Source organism: Mustela nigripes, chromosome 4 (genome assembly GCF_022355385.1).
Source record: "Mustela nigripes isolate SB6536 chromosome 4, MUSNIG.SB6536, whole genome shotgun sequence".
NCBI classification, from domain to species: Eukaryota; Metazoa; Chordata; class Mammalia; order Carnivora; family Mustelidae; genus Mustela; species Mustela nigripes.
The window spans coordinates 31971234-31988040 of NC_081560.1; the positions used below are offsets into that span (position 1 = coordinate 31971234).

Sequence of the window (16807 nt, forward strand, 5' to 3'; positions counted from 1 at the left end):
AGAGAAATCATCTACCCCGAGCTCTGTTAAAGTCCATTGGCTGGTCATAAATGTATGCTTTTGACCAAAGCTAGGCCATCCTGTCATGTTCACCAGTAGGAAAAATGTATGTAATGACAGTCATAGGTGGATAGCTTTGCAAATTACTGATGCCTCCGTTAGTATTATCATTAATATTTAAGTCTCTTTGCCAAAAAAAACAAAAACAAAAAAAAAACCCACATAAATAATCACAAAGGATACTAGTTTTTTTTTCTTAAAAACTTTATTTTCTTAAAGAGCAGTTTTAGGTTACATTAAAAATGAGAGGAAGGTGCCCAGATTTCCCATATACCCTCTGCTTCCCTACACGCATAATCTGCAGGACTTACCAGAATGATACATTTTTTTTTTCACCATGGATGAACCTACATCGATAAATCGTAATCACCCAAAGCCCATAGTTTACCTAAGGGAAAAATGTGGAAGGCCTCATGAATTTGCATGTTATCCTCTGAAAAGTCCCAGTTTTGTTCTGTAGATTGACACTATTTCAGGTAAATGCACCTCTCCCACATCCAACTCACTGGTACACATAGTTTATGAAGGATTTATTTTACTTATTTTGAAAAGAAAGTTCCACGCTTTAAGCTGTGCTCTTTTCTCCACTGTTTGAGAATGGGAATGTGGGGTGTGCTGTGAAGAATAGACAGAGGGGAGGGATAATGCCTTTTGCTTACCAAGAGTCACTAGTAGTAGGTTAGTAAAACAGATTCCTTGGGTACATGTGCGGTGGGAATGAATGACTCCTGCAAAACCTCAGAAATCTTGTGACTGCAGAACAGAACCAAATCTTTGGGGGGCACTCAGACATATGCTGGCCCTTGATCACAATTTCTTCTTCCAGGTCCTGAAAGGCATATCAGAGGCCTTTCAGGACAATACCAGGCATCATACTAGTATTTAATAATCATTGTAATTGTATTAATAAATAAATAGCTGTCATTAATTGTAGCACATGATCTCATTCTTGCTGGAGGAATATCAGAGAAAAACAATTGTTCCTCTTTTGAAGAGAAGAGAAATTATAAGAGTGCCCAAAACCTCATGTAACACAGTAATACTGTTTCAACATTGCTGCTGGGATCGCTGAACCACACTTTCATTTTGAGTTGGCTAAATTATATCCCTTCAAGTAGGATATACCCATATTCATAAACTACCCCCAGTCTTAATATCATAATTACTTGGTAAAACCAAGATTTATAGGAATCCCTTTCTGGTAAAATACTGAATTAACTGCTATATCTGATTTCTAAATAATTGAAGAATATTTCTCTTAACACTAAAGAAATCTTTGTCCTTTTGTGAGCCCTCTATACTACAAAAAAGGGACTTGATTTTGTAGAACATAATTCTGAAAAGAACTGCTACCATGAGACTAGGTATATTACATACTTACATTTAAAATTGGCATGTTTAAAAATTTGAAAATGAATCTCGTTATGCCAGCAGAGCTCTGTACATTTTGATGAAGTTATTCGCATTTTAACTGAGACTTTCCTTCTAGGGAAATTTAAATTAATACAAGGTGAACAAGCCACAGATCTAGAATGGACTATCTTGTCACTTAACCAAATATTGAAATATTTAAGGTCATTCCTTGTTTCATGAAGTCAGAATCTTTTTTTAGCGCCTCCTATGTACAAGGCCCTGTGAAGTGCTCTGTATGCATGTGAATAATAATGTCTAGCAGAACTGGTATTTAAGAATTTGTGTAAATTTTCTTAGTCTTCTTACTGCGCTTTTGTGTCTGAACACTTTCATCTCCTGTGACAAGCCACAGGTCTGTATCCCAAGGAACACACATAATTCTATGTATTAGCTGTCCCTCCTTTAGCTACCTTAGGTGGCTCAGATGCAGCTAGGGTTTTGTTTTGTAGTTTTAAATGTTTCTGTTTTTCATTTTTGACCTGTTAAAAACAAAATGAAAAGCACTGTTCTAAGCCAAGCCCCACACTGAGACTCTCTGTCTCTGCAGTTCAGAGGTCAGGTGCCCTCACCCTGTGATCCTGTGTGCAAGACCGTCGACTGGGCTCTGGCTGTCTGGCGGCAGCTCAACTCCTGCCTGGCCCGCCTGGGCACACCTGAAGCACTTCTCGGGCCAGAGTATTTCCTGTCTTGTCCTGTAGTGCCAGGACATGCCCAAGCGACAGTGAAGTAAGTGGCATTTCTCATTTACCTATTTAAAGCAGCACTGTGGCCATTTCGGGATGTGCGAGAGTGAGGAGCTCTGTGCTTCCTGTCAGAGGAGGACCGTGACTCATCCGTTGCTAAGTAGGTCCAGAGGAGACTTCTTTCTGAGGACTAGTAAATAGCGGTTTCCATCTGTTACAGAAGTTTTGAGTCCTGTTCAACATGCAGTGCGGTGTTCTCCTGGGAAAGTTTACATGGGAAAGTCATCGAGGACCCTATGACAAAACACAAAAGCTTACATTCTGTTGATGAATTAAAAAGCTTCCTCGTTGGGGTGCCTGGGTGTCTCTGTTGGTTAAGCATCTGACTCTTGATTTCAGCTCAGTTCATGAGCTCGGGCCCTGTGCACTGGGCATGGAGCCTGCTTAAGATTCTCTCTCTCCCTCTGCCCCTCCCCTCTGCTCACTCTTTCAAAAAAAAAAAAAAAAGAAAGAAAGAAAAGAAAAGAAAACCCTTCCTTATTAATGAGACTTAAATAGTCGCCATGTTTTCCTTTATAACAGCTTATGGGAATAGACGTATTAGCAATAAAGTTAATGAAATAGAAAATCAAGAGGAAAAAAATGTGTCACAATCCACCTTAGTAAGTTCTGTGATTAACTGTTAGCATTGATTCTGTACTTTCTGGCATCCTGGGCAAAAGTCCATTTTGGAAAGCAGGGCACACAAATTATCTTCTCTATTGTAACAAATGGTCAATTTCATAACAGCTAATTGGGAGAAAAGGAAGAATTACAATATTAAGATAACACAGCATTTTCTTGATAAAGATCAGGAATACATTTATTCATGTGATCATCTCTTTTTTTCATCAGTATTATGATTGAATTTAAGGCTTTTTCACATCCAGAGTCTCAGGATTCTTAGGATCTAATTTGGGCCTTTCCTGTCTGGAGCTCAGTCATTGCCAGCAACTATAGAGACTCTGCTCTGAGACGTGTACCCTACTTGCAAGCTGACAAGGTAGGCTGCTGCAGATGCAGAGGCTGGGTTGGAGGCCAAGGTCTCCCTCACTCACGCGCAGCCCCGGCCTGTGTGTCACATGTACAGTGGTTCTCCTAGCATCTCAGGCCCTGGGTTGGGGGGTGATGGATGCTGGCTTTGCATTCCAGCTGCTGAACTCAGGAGCTTAAGAATCCCCCAGGCTCCTAAAGGGGGTGCTAGCAGATCTACCCACCATTTGCCGTGGCAGGAAAGATCACTTTCATTATGCTAGTAAGGAAACAAATCTGCCTTCTGCTCTAGGAGGAGACACTGTCTCTCTCTCTTCCAAGGCTGTTTGCTATACTAACTAACATCCTTGAAAAGAGAGTCGAGAACCGAAGTGAACACTCAATATGCACACATGCATATTGTCTCCCAGCAGCCATGTTCAGGAAGCACTGTTTTTTTTTTTTAAACAAAAGCGTATACCATCTTTACCTCTTAGTACCTTTAGGAGTACCTGTGCAGGTCTGATGCCTGATTTTTGTCTATATTCCCCTCTTATAGTTCCTTTTTCCTCTTGAATTACATATCATTAGACAGAAGAGAAGCTTACAATACACAGACGCTTGATACCTGGGTAAGAGTTTTAACAGTCTTGAAAGGCTTATGCCAGTATGTAATAGCTTTGAAAATTTCATTATAGCAGGAGATGCGGTTTAGCTTCTACAGCCTTGAAACTAGTGTTTTTTTAAAGTTGCAACAAAGGAATTTTAATTGCTGTTGGATGCCCCAAACTTGGGTAAAGTCCCACTGCTACAGCTGTTACTACAAAGAGTCCATCTGGGGAGACAGCTGGTGACCCCATCCCTGCTCTGCAGAGCTAAGCACACCCACAGGCAGACACTAAGCCTTTGCCTTGGGGTAGACAGATTTCATTTGCCACAGAGTACAAGATCTACACCAATTTCAGAAATACTAAAATATATGCATCTTAGTAAGGACATAGGGCAAATAAGTTTAAGCTATGTATACATCAGTTTCCAGGAGATCTTTTTTCTAGACCTCTGCCTATAAATTTACTTTCCCTTCCATGTATTTTATTTATGTATTCATTCAACATATACTTAAGCCTTGATTCCTGCTCTCCGTGATCTTAGAAGGTAAAAGGAAAGACACGTAAACACTCTTCTTTGTAAAACATCGTATTTTTTTTTTCAAGATTTTATTTATTTGACAGACATAGATCACAATGAGGCAGAGAGGCAGGGGGCGGGGAGGGTAAGCAGGCTCCCTGCTGAGCTGAGAGCCTGATGCAGGGCTTGATCCCAGGACCCTGGGTTCATGACCGGAGCTGAAGGCAGAGGCTTTAACCCACTGAGCCACCCAGGTGCCCCTAAAACATCATATTTTTGAGGCAAAGTCAAACATCTTTGATACTGGATAATTGCACTTTTTTATTTGAAAGACGTCATTTATTAAAAAGAGAATGCAAGCCAGGGGAGCTGGAGAGGGAGAAGCAGACTCTCCTCTGAGCAGGGAGCCCGAAGCGGTGCTCAATCTCAAGACCCTGAGATCTGAGCCCAAGGCAGCTGCCTAACTTTGCCACCCAGGCACCCCAATTGCACTTATTTCGAATCTACCTAGGAAAGTTAGTGTATCTGTAGAAACACTTGTGTTTTTTCCACGTTCTTCAAACCAGTCCTTTGTGGTGTGACTGGGCCTCACTGCCAACCGCCCTTCTCTTGCAAGGTGGATGGCTAAGCTGTGGAATGCTGTCATCGCACCCAGAGTTCAAGAAGCAGTATTGTCAAGAGCCTCTGTGAGAAGACAGCCGGGCCTGGGGCTGACAGCCGCCAGAAGCCGCCCGAGCCAAGGGCAGCAGGCTGTGGTTAAAGCGGCTCTCAGCATCTTGCTCAATAAGGCGGTGCTGCATGGCTGTCCCCTCCAGAGAGCAGGTACGTGGGCTGGTGCTGGGAGGGGAGGGAAGGAAAGTCACTCGTACATAATACTTGTTTGAATTCGTTTCAAGAGAGCTCTTCTTTCTCTCTTCGTAAGTAAAGAAATTACCTCGATCTTAATGTACATTTGACACCATTGTCCCAGAACTTTAAAAAATTTTTTTATTTGCCTTTCCTCCTAAAAATTCTTTTATTTAAATTCAGGTAACATATAATGTATTGTTATTTTCAGATGCAGAGGTCATGGATCCATCAGTCTTGTATTACACCCAGTGCTCACTACATCACGTGCCCTTCTTAATGCCCATCACCCAGTTACCCCATCCCCCACCTCCCCTCCAGCAACCCCCAGGTTTTTTTCCTATGATTAAGAGTCTCCTATGGTTTGTCTCCCTCTCTGGTTTCAGCTTTTCCCCTATGATCCTGTTTTGTTTCTTAAATTCCACATATAAATGAGATCATAGGAGAACTTGCTTTTTAAATTATTGGCTCAATAATTCCAGATCTCCAAGTACAGTTGGCTGAGTCACAACATCCCTGCTAGGATAGTAAGCACAGCCATGATTTTGAAGAGTCTTTCCTGGAGAATTGCAATTGTTCTGTTTTACTTGACTGTGAAACCACATGATCACGGCCTTCTTTTTGGCAAAACACGATTTGTATTGTTTCAGATCTGGACCAGCACGTAGCTGATTTCAAAGGAGGAGCTTTCCCTTTATCTATAGTCTCAAGCTACAACAGCTGTAGCAGAAAGAAAGGAGAGAGTGGGGCCTGGAGAAAAGTGAGCACCAGTCCTCGCAAGAAGTCTGGCCGCTTCTCTCCACCGTCCTGGAGTAAGCCGGGCCCGAGCGAGGAAGGTAAGTGAGGCGGCTGATCTGCCAGGACGAACGTGGGCACTCGCCCTCTGCTTTCGGAGGGAAGGTGTGCTTATACTTTTCTCACTATGCATTCCACAAAGTTGAGTTTTTCAATGCATATTTTCATGGAATGAATAGGGTAGTAGGTACATTTCCAAAAATATCTGGGAGCCCCGTACCTGGGAAATAATCGTTGGTTTGTGGCATCCACCATCAAATCGATGTAATACAACAGTTGTACTTCGGCATTGTTTTCTCCTTTTCTGGGTCCTCTCTGAGCCAGCCTTCAATTTTTTAAAGTATATATAGAGAGAGATGTCTGATCCCAGTGTAAGGCCTTCAAGAGTGAATCCGTTTTACACATTTCTTTCTCCTGTAAAGACAGCAAACACAAAAATCCCTGCCCTCTTAGGATTTACGTTCTCCTAGACTTTTAAACTGATTCAGTATAATGAAACATCCTCTCTGAGAAAAAGTTTTCAACAAGATAAAAAATGTTTATCTCTGATGTTAGACCTATTCTTTTTGGCTTTGTTAATAGGGTAAATTGTCTTCCCTACAGGAAATCCATATTTGAGTAAGAATGAAAAGATGTTCCAAGCTCATACGCATTGTACATTTATTTCTCCTAGATGTAATTTTGGGTCTTCAGGAGGCCCTCTCATCCCCAACATACCCTGTTATGTATAATTTCATGCCCACTTTATAGAAGTAGAGTTTCTAGAAGAGAATATGCTAAAAATCTTAAAACATGAAAACTTGCTTTTGTTCATTCATGCAGACGTCTTCATACTTAAAAATCCATAAAATGCAAGCTTAATATTAACACATGCAGTTTTGAATTACCCCATGCGTGTGAACTGTGATTTTTTTCTTTTTAATGATTGAATAGAAAGTCACTGAATGAGAGCTTACTTATAAAAACATAGCAGTCACCTTAAAAAAGTATAATAGGACATATTTTGATTCTAAGAGCTTGTCCTGACTTCCCAGAGTTAGAGTGTTGGATCCAGGGAGTAGAGTCATTACATGTCAGCCCCCTCCTATGGCCTGGAGACTCCCAGGGTGCCATCTGCAGTAAGGATTGTACCTTCCACTTACTTGTTTATTCCTCTGTGTAGTGCAAAAGAGCTCTCAGATAAGGATTAGCGTCTCCATTTCCAGGTAGCAAGACTGAGGTTCAGAAACTGTTGGCTCTCTGTCCCTATCACCTCTCCTGGCACCATGGGGATCCACAATCCATGTTTTTGCTTCTTGCAAGTTTGATGCTGTTTTCCTCCATCCATGCCCCTGTAATCCCATATAAGCACTCAGATATGGGATACCCAACCAGAGCCCAACCAGGCTCTTCACTATCATTTCTGAGTTTATTACAATTATCTGTAGGGTTTAAGACCAGCCTCTGGCTTGAGCCAAATAATTATCTAAACAATATGCATTGTCAGTGTATACAGTAGAGTTGACAAAAGCAATAAAGTGAATATGAATTTACAATAACATCAAGTCCAGCTCAGAAAACTTATGTAAAATAGTAAAAAGTTAAATTACTGAATATAAATATAAAATCATTTATAATTTCATATTTTAGAACTATTTGATATATCAAATAAATTCTTAGAAATAAGAAACCACATTCAAAAGATAAAATTGTATGTAACTAGGATATTTAATTTTTTATAATGTTAAGTTTTTAATCCCAGTAATTACATTTGATATTACACAGTTTGGGTTGATACTGGTTTGAAGCCATTATTTATCAAAATAGAAACCACTTTGCATTCTACACTGGTAACTATGGGTTATCATAAAGTTCCATGAAGACAAAGCCTCTTTTTCTCCTGACCCAAAACAGAAAGGCTATGATGATGGCAAGTCATGGGCTTCAGGAGACAGGGACCAAGCCCGGGCACCTGTCCGGTCATTAGGGAAATCTGTGAGCCACCCTTTCTGACAACAAAAATATGGGCAAAGAAATCAGTATAGAGATGGTCTCTGATGATCTCTTCCTGAAGATATATTAAAATCAACTGTTCAAAACCATTCTTTAGAGATAATTTGTGCTAGCAGCATTCATATAATTTTAGAAGAGGGACCATTTACTTATAAAAGCAATCCCTGTGCAGGGAGCTCTATCCAGTGCCACTGCCCTGAGGAGAAAGTCCCCAAGAGATGGATTCAGTCCCAAAACAGTATCAAACAGAGTCCAAAGTCTGTTTCTTTTAAATGCAGAGTTCAAGATGCACAGGGACAATGATTGATTCTATTGAAAATGATGACATTTTTTCTTTAAACAGGTATTAAAGTTAAAGCTATATCTCAGCTGAATTATAACAGAAATGCTTCTCTGTCAAAACAAAAGTAAGTTTCCCTTTAACTTCTACAAATAAAACCTGTATTGTTTGCTTTATCTATAATGCTGTTAATATGTTTTTTTTTTTTTTTAAAAAGTTCTTTCAAATGCTGGTGTTAAACTGAAATCTAATGAATGAATGTGTAATGGTGGGAAAAGTTTCCCTTGTAGGTTCTTTGGTCTAATAATCAAACTGACATATAAGACAAAGTGCCAGGAGAAAAATGAGTTTGAGTTCCTGGGTCTGGGAGTACCAAAGGTAAGAGACTCAAGGGCCAGTCACGCAGTTGAGGTTTATGTTCCCATCCCGAGCTAAGGAATGGTATAGGGGCTTGGGGCTTCAAGGCAGAGGGGCTGATCCACAGGAGAGGAAGAGCAGATGCTTGGCCTGCCAGACAGGTGGGTATTTCAGATAAAAAACTTAGCTCTGGAAGTAGCTCTTTATAAATTCTAAATCCTCTTCGGTACTTAAGGGAGAGGTAAGTTTTCCTTGAGTCATCTGGATCTTGATTGACTTCAGATCAAAATAACCCACAGGCCAAAGTGACACATTTGGGGATAGCTTATTCTCCCCTTCATATCAAATCTAAAAAAAAAATTCTTTAAGCTTAATATAACTTAACATAAAACTTTTTTTCCTTTTAGTTTGTTGAAAAGGTTAGAAATACTAAATGCTGTTGACACCACCTTTGGGATTTTGGGTCACTGATTCCTGTATTTGGATCTCAATTTTCACAGCTTAGAGACTATGACTATATGTATTACACGGGCCAAATTTTCTTATAGACAGAGAAACAGCCACAACCTTCCTTATAACACCAGTGCTATGATGTCCTCTTATGGATAGGTGACTTTTATACCCACAGTAGAGAAAACAAAAAGGGCTTCATTTTTTTAATCAAACTTGATCATTAATGCATTTGCCATAAAGATACTATAAAATCCTCCATTTGTGAACTTTTATAAACAGGTTTTAGATGACCAATATTTTAAAATGAAACATGGTTTTAGGTGCTGAGTGTTTAAAGTGATCATTTTATTATGTTTCTCCTAGGGAATTATTTCAGCTTACAAATTTTGAGATGCAAAGGATAATCTGGTTAATCATAGAACGGAGATGTTTGGGCACTGTATAAATAGCTCTCCGTTGTAACCCAATAAAGTGTGTGTCCTGTAACCCATAAAGTGGACAGGTACCCTTTAGAACCAAGTTCACAGAATTGCAGAAGGGAGAAGTATAAAGAGAGAGAAGGTGGATAAAGGAAACCATAACACACGTTTCTTTCGGCCAGGCGAATGGCTGAAGCCATTCTAGAGGGCGGCTTATGTAATTTCCCCAGTAATTCTATCATATTGATTACCCAGAAACTGAAGTGTTACGGGAAGCAAAGAAAAAGAAAGAAAATGTGACCGTGGCCATGTTGCTAGTAAGTGGTAGAGCCAAGTTTGTTCTGGGATATCACACTGCCCCTTACTTACCCAGTGTTTCATGTCTTAGTTTCATTTAGACTTGGAGAGAGGGAAGGAAAGGAGACTGGAATATTCTAAACCAAGTAGATTTCTCCATGAATAAAATTTTGAGCAGGAGATCCCGAAATCCTGTGAGTGAATTTTGCCATCAAATGACAGATTCTTTTATAGGATATTTAAAAACTCTTTTCTGAACTTTGTATTAGGTCTTTAGAGAACGATCTATCATTGACATTGAATTTGGAACAGAGACTCTCTCTGGGTTCAGATGATGAAGCAGACCTTGTCCAGGAACTGCAGAGTATGTGCTCCAGCAAATCCGAATCTGACATAAGCAAGGTAAGCAGCCCAGAGGGGTTAAGACACAGTCTGGCTCCCCGACCAGGAAAGATACCCTAGAGCCAGAGCCTAACACACATTTCCACCCAGAAAGAAATTCCTGATTGACTACTATGGCTAATCAAACCCTCCTTGCCTTGCTTAGGAAAGCCCCTTTTTCCAAAATATCTTTTATATAATAAAGAAGTTGTGAAGTACAGCCTGTGTTCTGTAACTCCTCTGAAAGACCGGAAATTAAAATCGCATGTTGATTGCATTAGCTCAAATTACACCTTCCCTAGGCTTTTCTTCCTTTTGTTTTCTCTACTGTGGGTATAAGAGTCACCTATCCATAAGAGGTCATCACAGCACTCATGTTATAGACAGAGAAACAGCCACAGCCTTCCTTGCAAGAAAATTTGGCCTGTGTAATACATATAGTCTCTAATCTATGAAAATTGAGATCCAAATAGAGGAATCAGTGACCCAGAATCTCAAAGGTGGTGTCAGCAGCATCGATTTCAACTTGCTTTGGCACTCTGTCAGCTGTAGCAAATTGAACCAGACATCCTTCACCAATGCCTTTTACTTGATAGGAAGGATAAGAAGGCAGTTACAATGTAGAGGTTCCACGGAAACGCTTGCATCCTAATCTCTGGGACACAGGTAAATTGACAGCCTAGTATAACCTTGCCAGAAATGAGCTAAAATATTTACACAGTGGAAAAACAAGGTAATGATTAGACTCTTACAATTTTGCCAGGACAGTTTCTTTTTTTTTCCTATAGGGCTCGTCTGGTCATCTTTTGATTTAGAGATAATTTCTTACGCATTTTCTTATAGTTTCACTTAAAGCCTTGGAGTCTGTTGTGAGTAGTCCAGGCCTTGAGGGTGTGCTCATAGAGCTCCTGAGGGTCAGAGAAAAAGGTAACAGAGATTTTCTGTAGTGACTTTAAGTTGTGCCTTGAGTGTGTACCTGTGACTTGATAATTGGTCATTTTTCCAGATTGCTGATTCCAGGGATGATTTAAGGAGGTTTGATAGTCCAGGGAACAGCCCTGCCTTTTCAGCAACTGTTAATCCAAGAATGCCAGTGTCACCGAAGGTAAGTGCCCGTTTTCCTGCAAAATGAGACAAAAAAGGATTGCTATGGAATGGACTTCCCAAATCTTCTTTCGGTGTGAATCATGAATTATATTTCAACCACAGCTGTGAAAAGAGAAGTAAAGGTAAGTGTATTCAGTAGTTAATCAAGGTTAGAAAGATCACTGTTTATTAGATAATAGCTTAGAAGAATGATGTACAAAAGTATAATGTATGACTTCTGTCTTGGTTCTTCTATTTTAAAATATATTCATTTGAGGACCTTTAAATTTTCCTGCATTTTAGAATTCTAACAGGCTAAATAATGTAAAGTCCTTTTAGGGGTGCCTGGGCAGGGGCTCAGTCAGTTAAGCATCTGCCTTCAGCTCAGGACCTGATCCCAGGGTCCTGGGATCAAGGGCTGCTTTGTGCTCCCTGCTCTGTGGGGAGGCTGCATCTCCCTCCCCCTGCTTGTACTCTCGTCAAATAAGTAAAAATCTTTTTTTAAAAAAAAGTCCTCCTTCAAAAAGTTCAGTGTCTTAACTTGCCATAGCATGCATTGGTTTCCATGTGGTACTTTCCTTTAAAAACAAGTCAGAATGGCAAGTGGCAGAGCCAGGATTTCAATAGGCTTCATGAACTTCTCAAGATAACTTCTATGATTGGTTAATCAGTGCCAAGAGATGGCCCAGCGTGGTACTCCTGGGTGAACAGGAAGAATATAATGACTTCTTACCCAGTAGTAATTTTGTGAGAATGCAGATTTCACAGAGGCATTTAGTAAGAGGTGGTCTGTTCACCCAGTCACATGGAGTGTGTGGTTCACATCCTGTTCTCAACCTCTCCTGTGGCGGCTTAGGAAGACCTGGGATGGGGAGGGTTGCAGAGGGAAGAATGATGAAGTGAGCATGCTGAGACTACTAAATTATTCATCAGCTGCTCACCACAGCCCTGTTCTCCCACTGCTTCCTGAGCTTCTAGTCCCAATTAGTTACATGTGAGCGGTAGGTTTTGGGGGAAGAAAGAAGGTGGGAAGCACTGGCAAGGCTGAGATCCCAGATGAAAAATACATAACATGATGGTCTGTGAAGAACATCACCTTCCTTGCTCACACTATCACCATGTCTGTCTCCCCGACTGGGAACTGTTTAGAAAGCACGGCAAACACATAATTTGGAGAGCATGTAAGGGACAGTGACCTAAGGAGGGGATGTGGAGTCCCCATTGTGAATTCTGGCTGGAAGACCTTTTGGTCAGGAGCTGCCCCTCCTGAACACATTTCTTGGGCCCCCAGGACCACTCTTTAGGGTTCTTGCGGAACAGTCAGTCCATGCAAAGGCCACAGAGGTGTGGAAAGAACCCCGAACCACTATTTCTCCACAGGGCCAAGCGACTTTCCTACATAAAAATGTTGACTGGTAGTGACCAACTGGCATTGTTTAAATATCTAATGGAGACAAGGTTTCGTACTCCTGTTTGTCTGTCACAGTACGGGTTGCCCCAAGAAGGTACTGTCCACAAAGTACAGTACTGAAAGTGGGCTATGCTCAGGGAACTCAGGACAGCATTGTTTTAAAAAGAGGCCTTTAAAAACACATGTCCTTTTACACTGTCTGGGCTCTTACAAAGGCATCGTGGGGTGGGGCTGAGGTAGGTATTAGGACAGTTCCCTCTGCTTCGCAGCGCACTGAACACAGGTGGAAGGGCTCCTCTAGGGCGAGGAGGTGTCTTTCTCAGAACCTGCCAGCAGAGGGCAAAGTAACACATTGGACAGCCTTCTGAAACTTGGCAGGCTTATTTCTTTTCTATCCTGATAAACTCAGCTAGCATTTCTTGGTTAGATGCCCGGTTTCTTCTGTTATCAGGAAGTAATTCTTTTTAAAGAGCTCTCTGGGCTAGTTGCAATCACTTTCAACAGTCATCATTTCTCACAACAGAATTCCTTACTGCTCCAACAGTAAGGGAAAGTAGTGGGGTGTATTAATCTGGTGGCAGGTTAGCCTTCTAAATTAAAAACAAATGCCCATATTTAAATCACGAATACAACAGATGCTGATATGTTTTCTTCTCATGGAAACCAAATGACTCCCTGAAAGCAAAAGTTCCCATCTTTGCATAATGAAATCCACTTGAGGATTTTGTTTTTAAACCCCAGTGACCAGATCATGCTCCCCACCGTCTCTAGAGGTTCTGATATAATTGGTGTGAGGTGCAGCCTGCACTTTGGGGTGTTTAAAAGCTCACTGGTGATTTTGAGGTGCGGCCAGTGCTCTAAGACAGCTTTGATCTGGCCCTCCATTTTGTCCAGCCTCAAAGATCCACCTCACTGCCATTTTCTCTACAGTGTTTCCCAAACTGGCCCCGACTTCCCCAGTTAGAGAGCAGGGATTATAGTATCCTCCTAGTTTGCAGCTGTGAGTCAATATTAAATGAATGAATTGCTCTAATTTAACAATATTACTTTAAAATTTAATTTAGGTGCCGTACCTTTCTGTACAAACTAGTAGTTATCAAATGTTGTACATATTAAGCTCAAAGATAAGTAACATTCTGTGTTTAATAGAACTTTTGGGTTGTAGCCCAGAAAGCATGAACACCCCAGGGTCTCATAGTCCCAGGCTCTCGTACTGCTCAGCCTTAGGGAGAACACCTCAACACCTGGGCTTAGCTGCTCCAGGGCAGGAATGTCCCTCTGTGTTTCAGTCACGGGCCCTGTTTTACAGTCCCAGCCTTAATGGTCCCTGGTCGTCAAGAAGGCACCCCAAGTACGTTTAGCTTCTTGTTTACTTCATGTCAGCATTTCCTGTCTCAGACCATGAAGATACGCCACCAGCCCACCCCTCGCCTTCATGGTGCAGACGATGAGGTGAAGCAGCAAAGAATGCCATGTATCAGCTTTTCTCTCTCTGAGCCCTGACACTTCGAGATTTCCCTCCCCCTGCTCAGAAATTGTGTATACCATCCAGCTGGCTTTACTACAATATGCCATTTCTTCTAAATATACTGTATGTGTTGAGTTTCCTGGTGTTTTAGACCAAATTATAAGTGGGACTTGGTTTTACTAGGCCCAGCGCTAAGTTCCATTTTCTTGATTTAAGAACATACCCAGGAGAATGCACTTGCCAGGGGAGTGAGTCCACACAGTTACTTTCCTTTCTTACTTACTTTTCCTTTAAAAGCCACATTAACTGTTTTGCCTGTTAAATTCTAGTTTTACATTGTAAAGCATTTAATGGTCACATTACTGTTTAGTTGCATTAAAGGAGAGAAAGTCAGGATGAACTGCTTGAGAGGCATGGGGAGCAGCTCACAGAGGAGGCCTTCCTTCATGTGGGTTGGTTGGCGGAATTTTAGACACTCTAGAGGGCAAACATCTTGAGCGGAAGATGGGAGCCTGAGATCCGGCCCAGTGTCATCACTCTTGAGACTGGGGACAAATGTCGCCTGTGCAGCTCTGCAGCTGTGGGCAAGCCTTGATGCCCTAGAAGGGAAGCCCCATTGTCAGAGCACGCATGTTCTCTGCTCTAGGAGAAACCACCAGAGCAGGGTTCCTGTCTTGTAGTTCAACTGCTAACACATATTTTTTGAGCACTTACTGTGTAGTGTCGAAAAGTTAGGTGACTCACCGGAGGTGACAGACTTCAGTGTTGTGCAGCTCCTGACAGAGACAGCAGCTCTGGCCAATCCAGTTTGGGGATGTCTTCGGGGCTAGGACTTCAGGAAGCTCACAGACTCCGACATTCGATTCGTGGAGTCTTGAGGCCATGAAGGGCCTAAATGAAAATCAGGTGGAGGGTCTGGAGGAAGCTAATCCTTTAGCCTCTCCTCTCCGTAGGCTGCTGTTTGGTTTTGCAGGAGAAACTCCTCTGTGCTGGGGCAGAGACCCAGAGCAGGAGGAAAGAACTGCTGCGAGCCGTTGGCAGCCAGGTCAGACATGACCGGCTTGTTCTGTTCTCTTCTCTCCAGGAGGTCAGTCCTTTCAGCAGCCACCAACCGACCGGATGCGGCAACAGTCAGTCAAAGATGGAGTTGGGTGTTTCAAGAGTCAAATCTTTTCTTCCTGTTCCTAGAAGTGAAGTCACCCAGTGTTCCCAGAACACCAAAAGAAGCAGCAGCAGCAGTAATACAAGGCAAATAGAAATCAACAACAACTCAAAAGAAGAGATCTGAAACTTCCACAAAAACGAACAAGTAGAAAAACCAAACAAATAGGCCTGCCTACAATCGTCTCACTCTTAACTTCTGTACATTTCACACAGAAAACAAGGATAAGATGTAAATACCTTTAAATGAAGGCAATGTTTTCACTGTAATATAAAGTATGAGTGCGGGACCACGATTCAATTTTTTTTGTAAAGAATGTATTTATAACCAACGTTTTGGGTTTTTTTTTTTTTTTTTTCTTTTTTCTTTCCAATTCTGTAGGATTGAACTTCAATACCAGGAGGTGATGCCAACTTTTCAAGTAGTTTTATAATAGAAATATTGTAATAGTTGTAATCCACATGTTCAGGGGTACTAGAACTGTCAGTGTACTGTATATGTATATATATGTATATATGTATATTTAACAAAGTCCAGGAACCATGTTGCATACATGTTATAAAATGTACATGGTCTTTTAAATAGAGATCATAACTTTATGTTCACTTGAATGACTAGAATGAGGCAATAACAAATCATTTCTAAACAGTTACTTTCCATTAAAAGCCATATTAAGTATTTTGCCTGTTAAATTCTAGTTTTACATTTTAAATCTTTTAATGGTTACATTGCTGATTGGTTGCATTATGTATATTTATGCTTATGAGTTTGCATTATGACTCCTATAAAATATGAAATTATATAATGCAATAAAAGTGTTATCTTTCTTACAAAAGTTTTGTACCTAAGTGAATATAAAACTGCAAAGGCTTCAATAAATTAATTTAGAGTTAACTCCCTTTTCGATTTAATTCTAGTAGCACAACTGGTAAAAGTTGATAATATTTTCTGGAAGTGTTTCTTCAAAAATTACTAAGGAAATGACATATACAACTCAAAGTTAAAATGCTTTGATGTCAAAAAAAAAAAAAATGCTTTGATGTCAATAAAATATTGAATTAGTGAAACAATTTTGCTGTAGTTTCTATCTATAGCTCTTAGTAGTTTATCCATGCAATGGAGATTTGTGTTCAGGTATAATATGTGTTCTCCCTGTTGGTATTTCACTAGCTGTTCACAGAAACGCCCATCCCTGTTAAAAAGTGTTAAATAAAAAGTTTAAGTGGAGGTCTAAGAGTTAGGTGTTCAGTGAACAAAACCTCTTTTTCTCTCATAAATATCCCCTAAAAGGTATGATTTTGTACCAAGAATTATTTACTTGTCTAAGACTAGTATAAGCCCTCTCTTGACCAGAATGGCTACTTACATTGAAACACACACATATACACTGATACTATTGAACTTTTCAAAAAGATCTGCAAGTATCTTAATGGGTGGTTAAGATTATGCCACAAGGGGTGAGTCAGAGAAGATCTAACAGGGAAGAACTCGATTCCAACACGTGTCGGCCTTCTGCCTGGGCTTCGTCTGAACAGGGCAAATCCTGGGGGTGTTCAGCTCTGACC

At 40.8% G+C, this 16807-nt stretch overlaps 1 protein-coding gene and 1 long non-coding RNA gene across 4 annotated transcripts in view; one reads left to right on the forward strand and one right to left on the reverse strand.

The window, feature by feature from the left end:
- The window catches only part of CTTNBP2 (cortactin binding protein 2), a 148914-nt gene extending 132518 nt beyond the window's left edge, over nucleotides 1-16396 (forward strand). The window contains exons 16-22 of one of the 3 annotated variants that reach the window (XM_059396520.1): nucleotides 2021-2199; nucleotides 4912-5117; nucleotides 5792-5977; nucleotides 8272-8335; nucleotides 10004-10136; nucleotides 11122-11220; nucleotides 15165-16396. In XM_059396520.1, the coding sequence (XP_059252503.1) occupies nucleotides 2021-2199; nucleotides 4912-5117; nucleotides 5792-5977; nucleotides 8272-8335; nucleotides 10004-10136; nucleotides 11122-11220; nucleotides 15165-15368 (1071 nt within the window). In that variant the 3' untranslated portion in view covers nucleotides 15369-16396. The remainder of the gene's footprint in view (nucleotides 1-2020; nucleotides 2200-4911; nucleotides 5118-5791; nucleotides 5978-8271; nucleotides 8336-10003; nucleotides 10137-11121; nucleotides 11221-15164) is intronic. The other 2 variants (XM_059396519.1, XM_059396521.1) reach the window with 2 other exon arrangements.
- On the reverse strand, nucleotides 5053-7261 carry LOC132015767 (uncharacterized). The gene is made up of 3 exons (XR_009403763.1): nucleotides 7079-7261; nucleotides 6157-6350; nucleotides 5053-5132 (listed from the first exon to the last, which is right to left on the reverse strand). It is a non-coding gene; the product is annotated as an uncharacterized LOC132015767 (long non-coding RNA).
- Nucleotides 16397-16807: the final 411 nt, after the last annotated feature.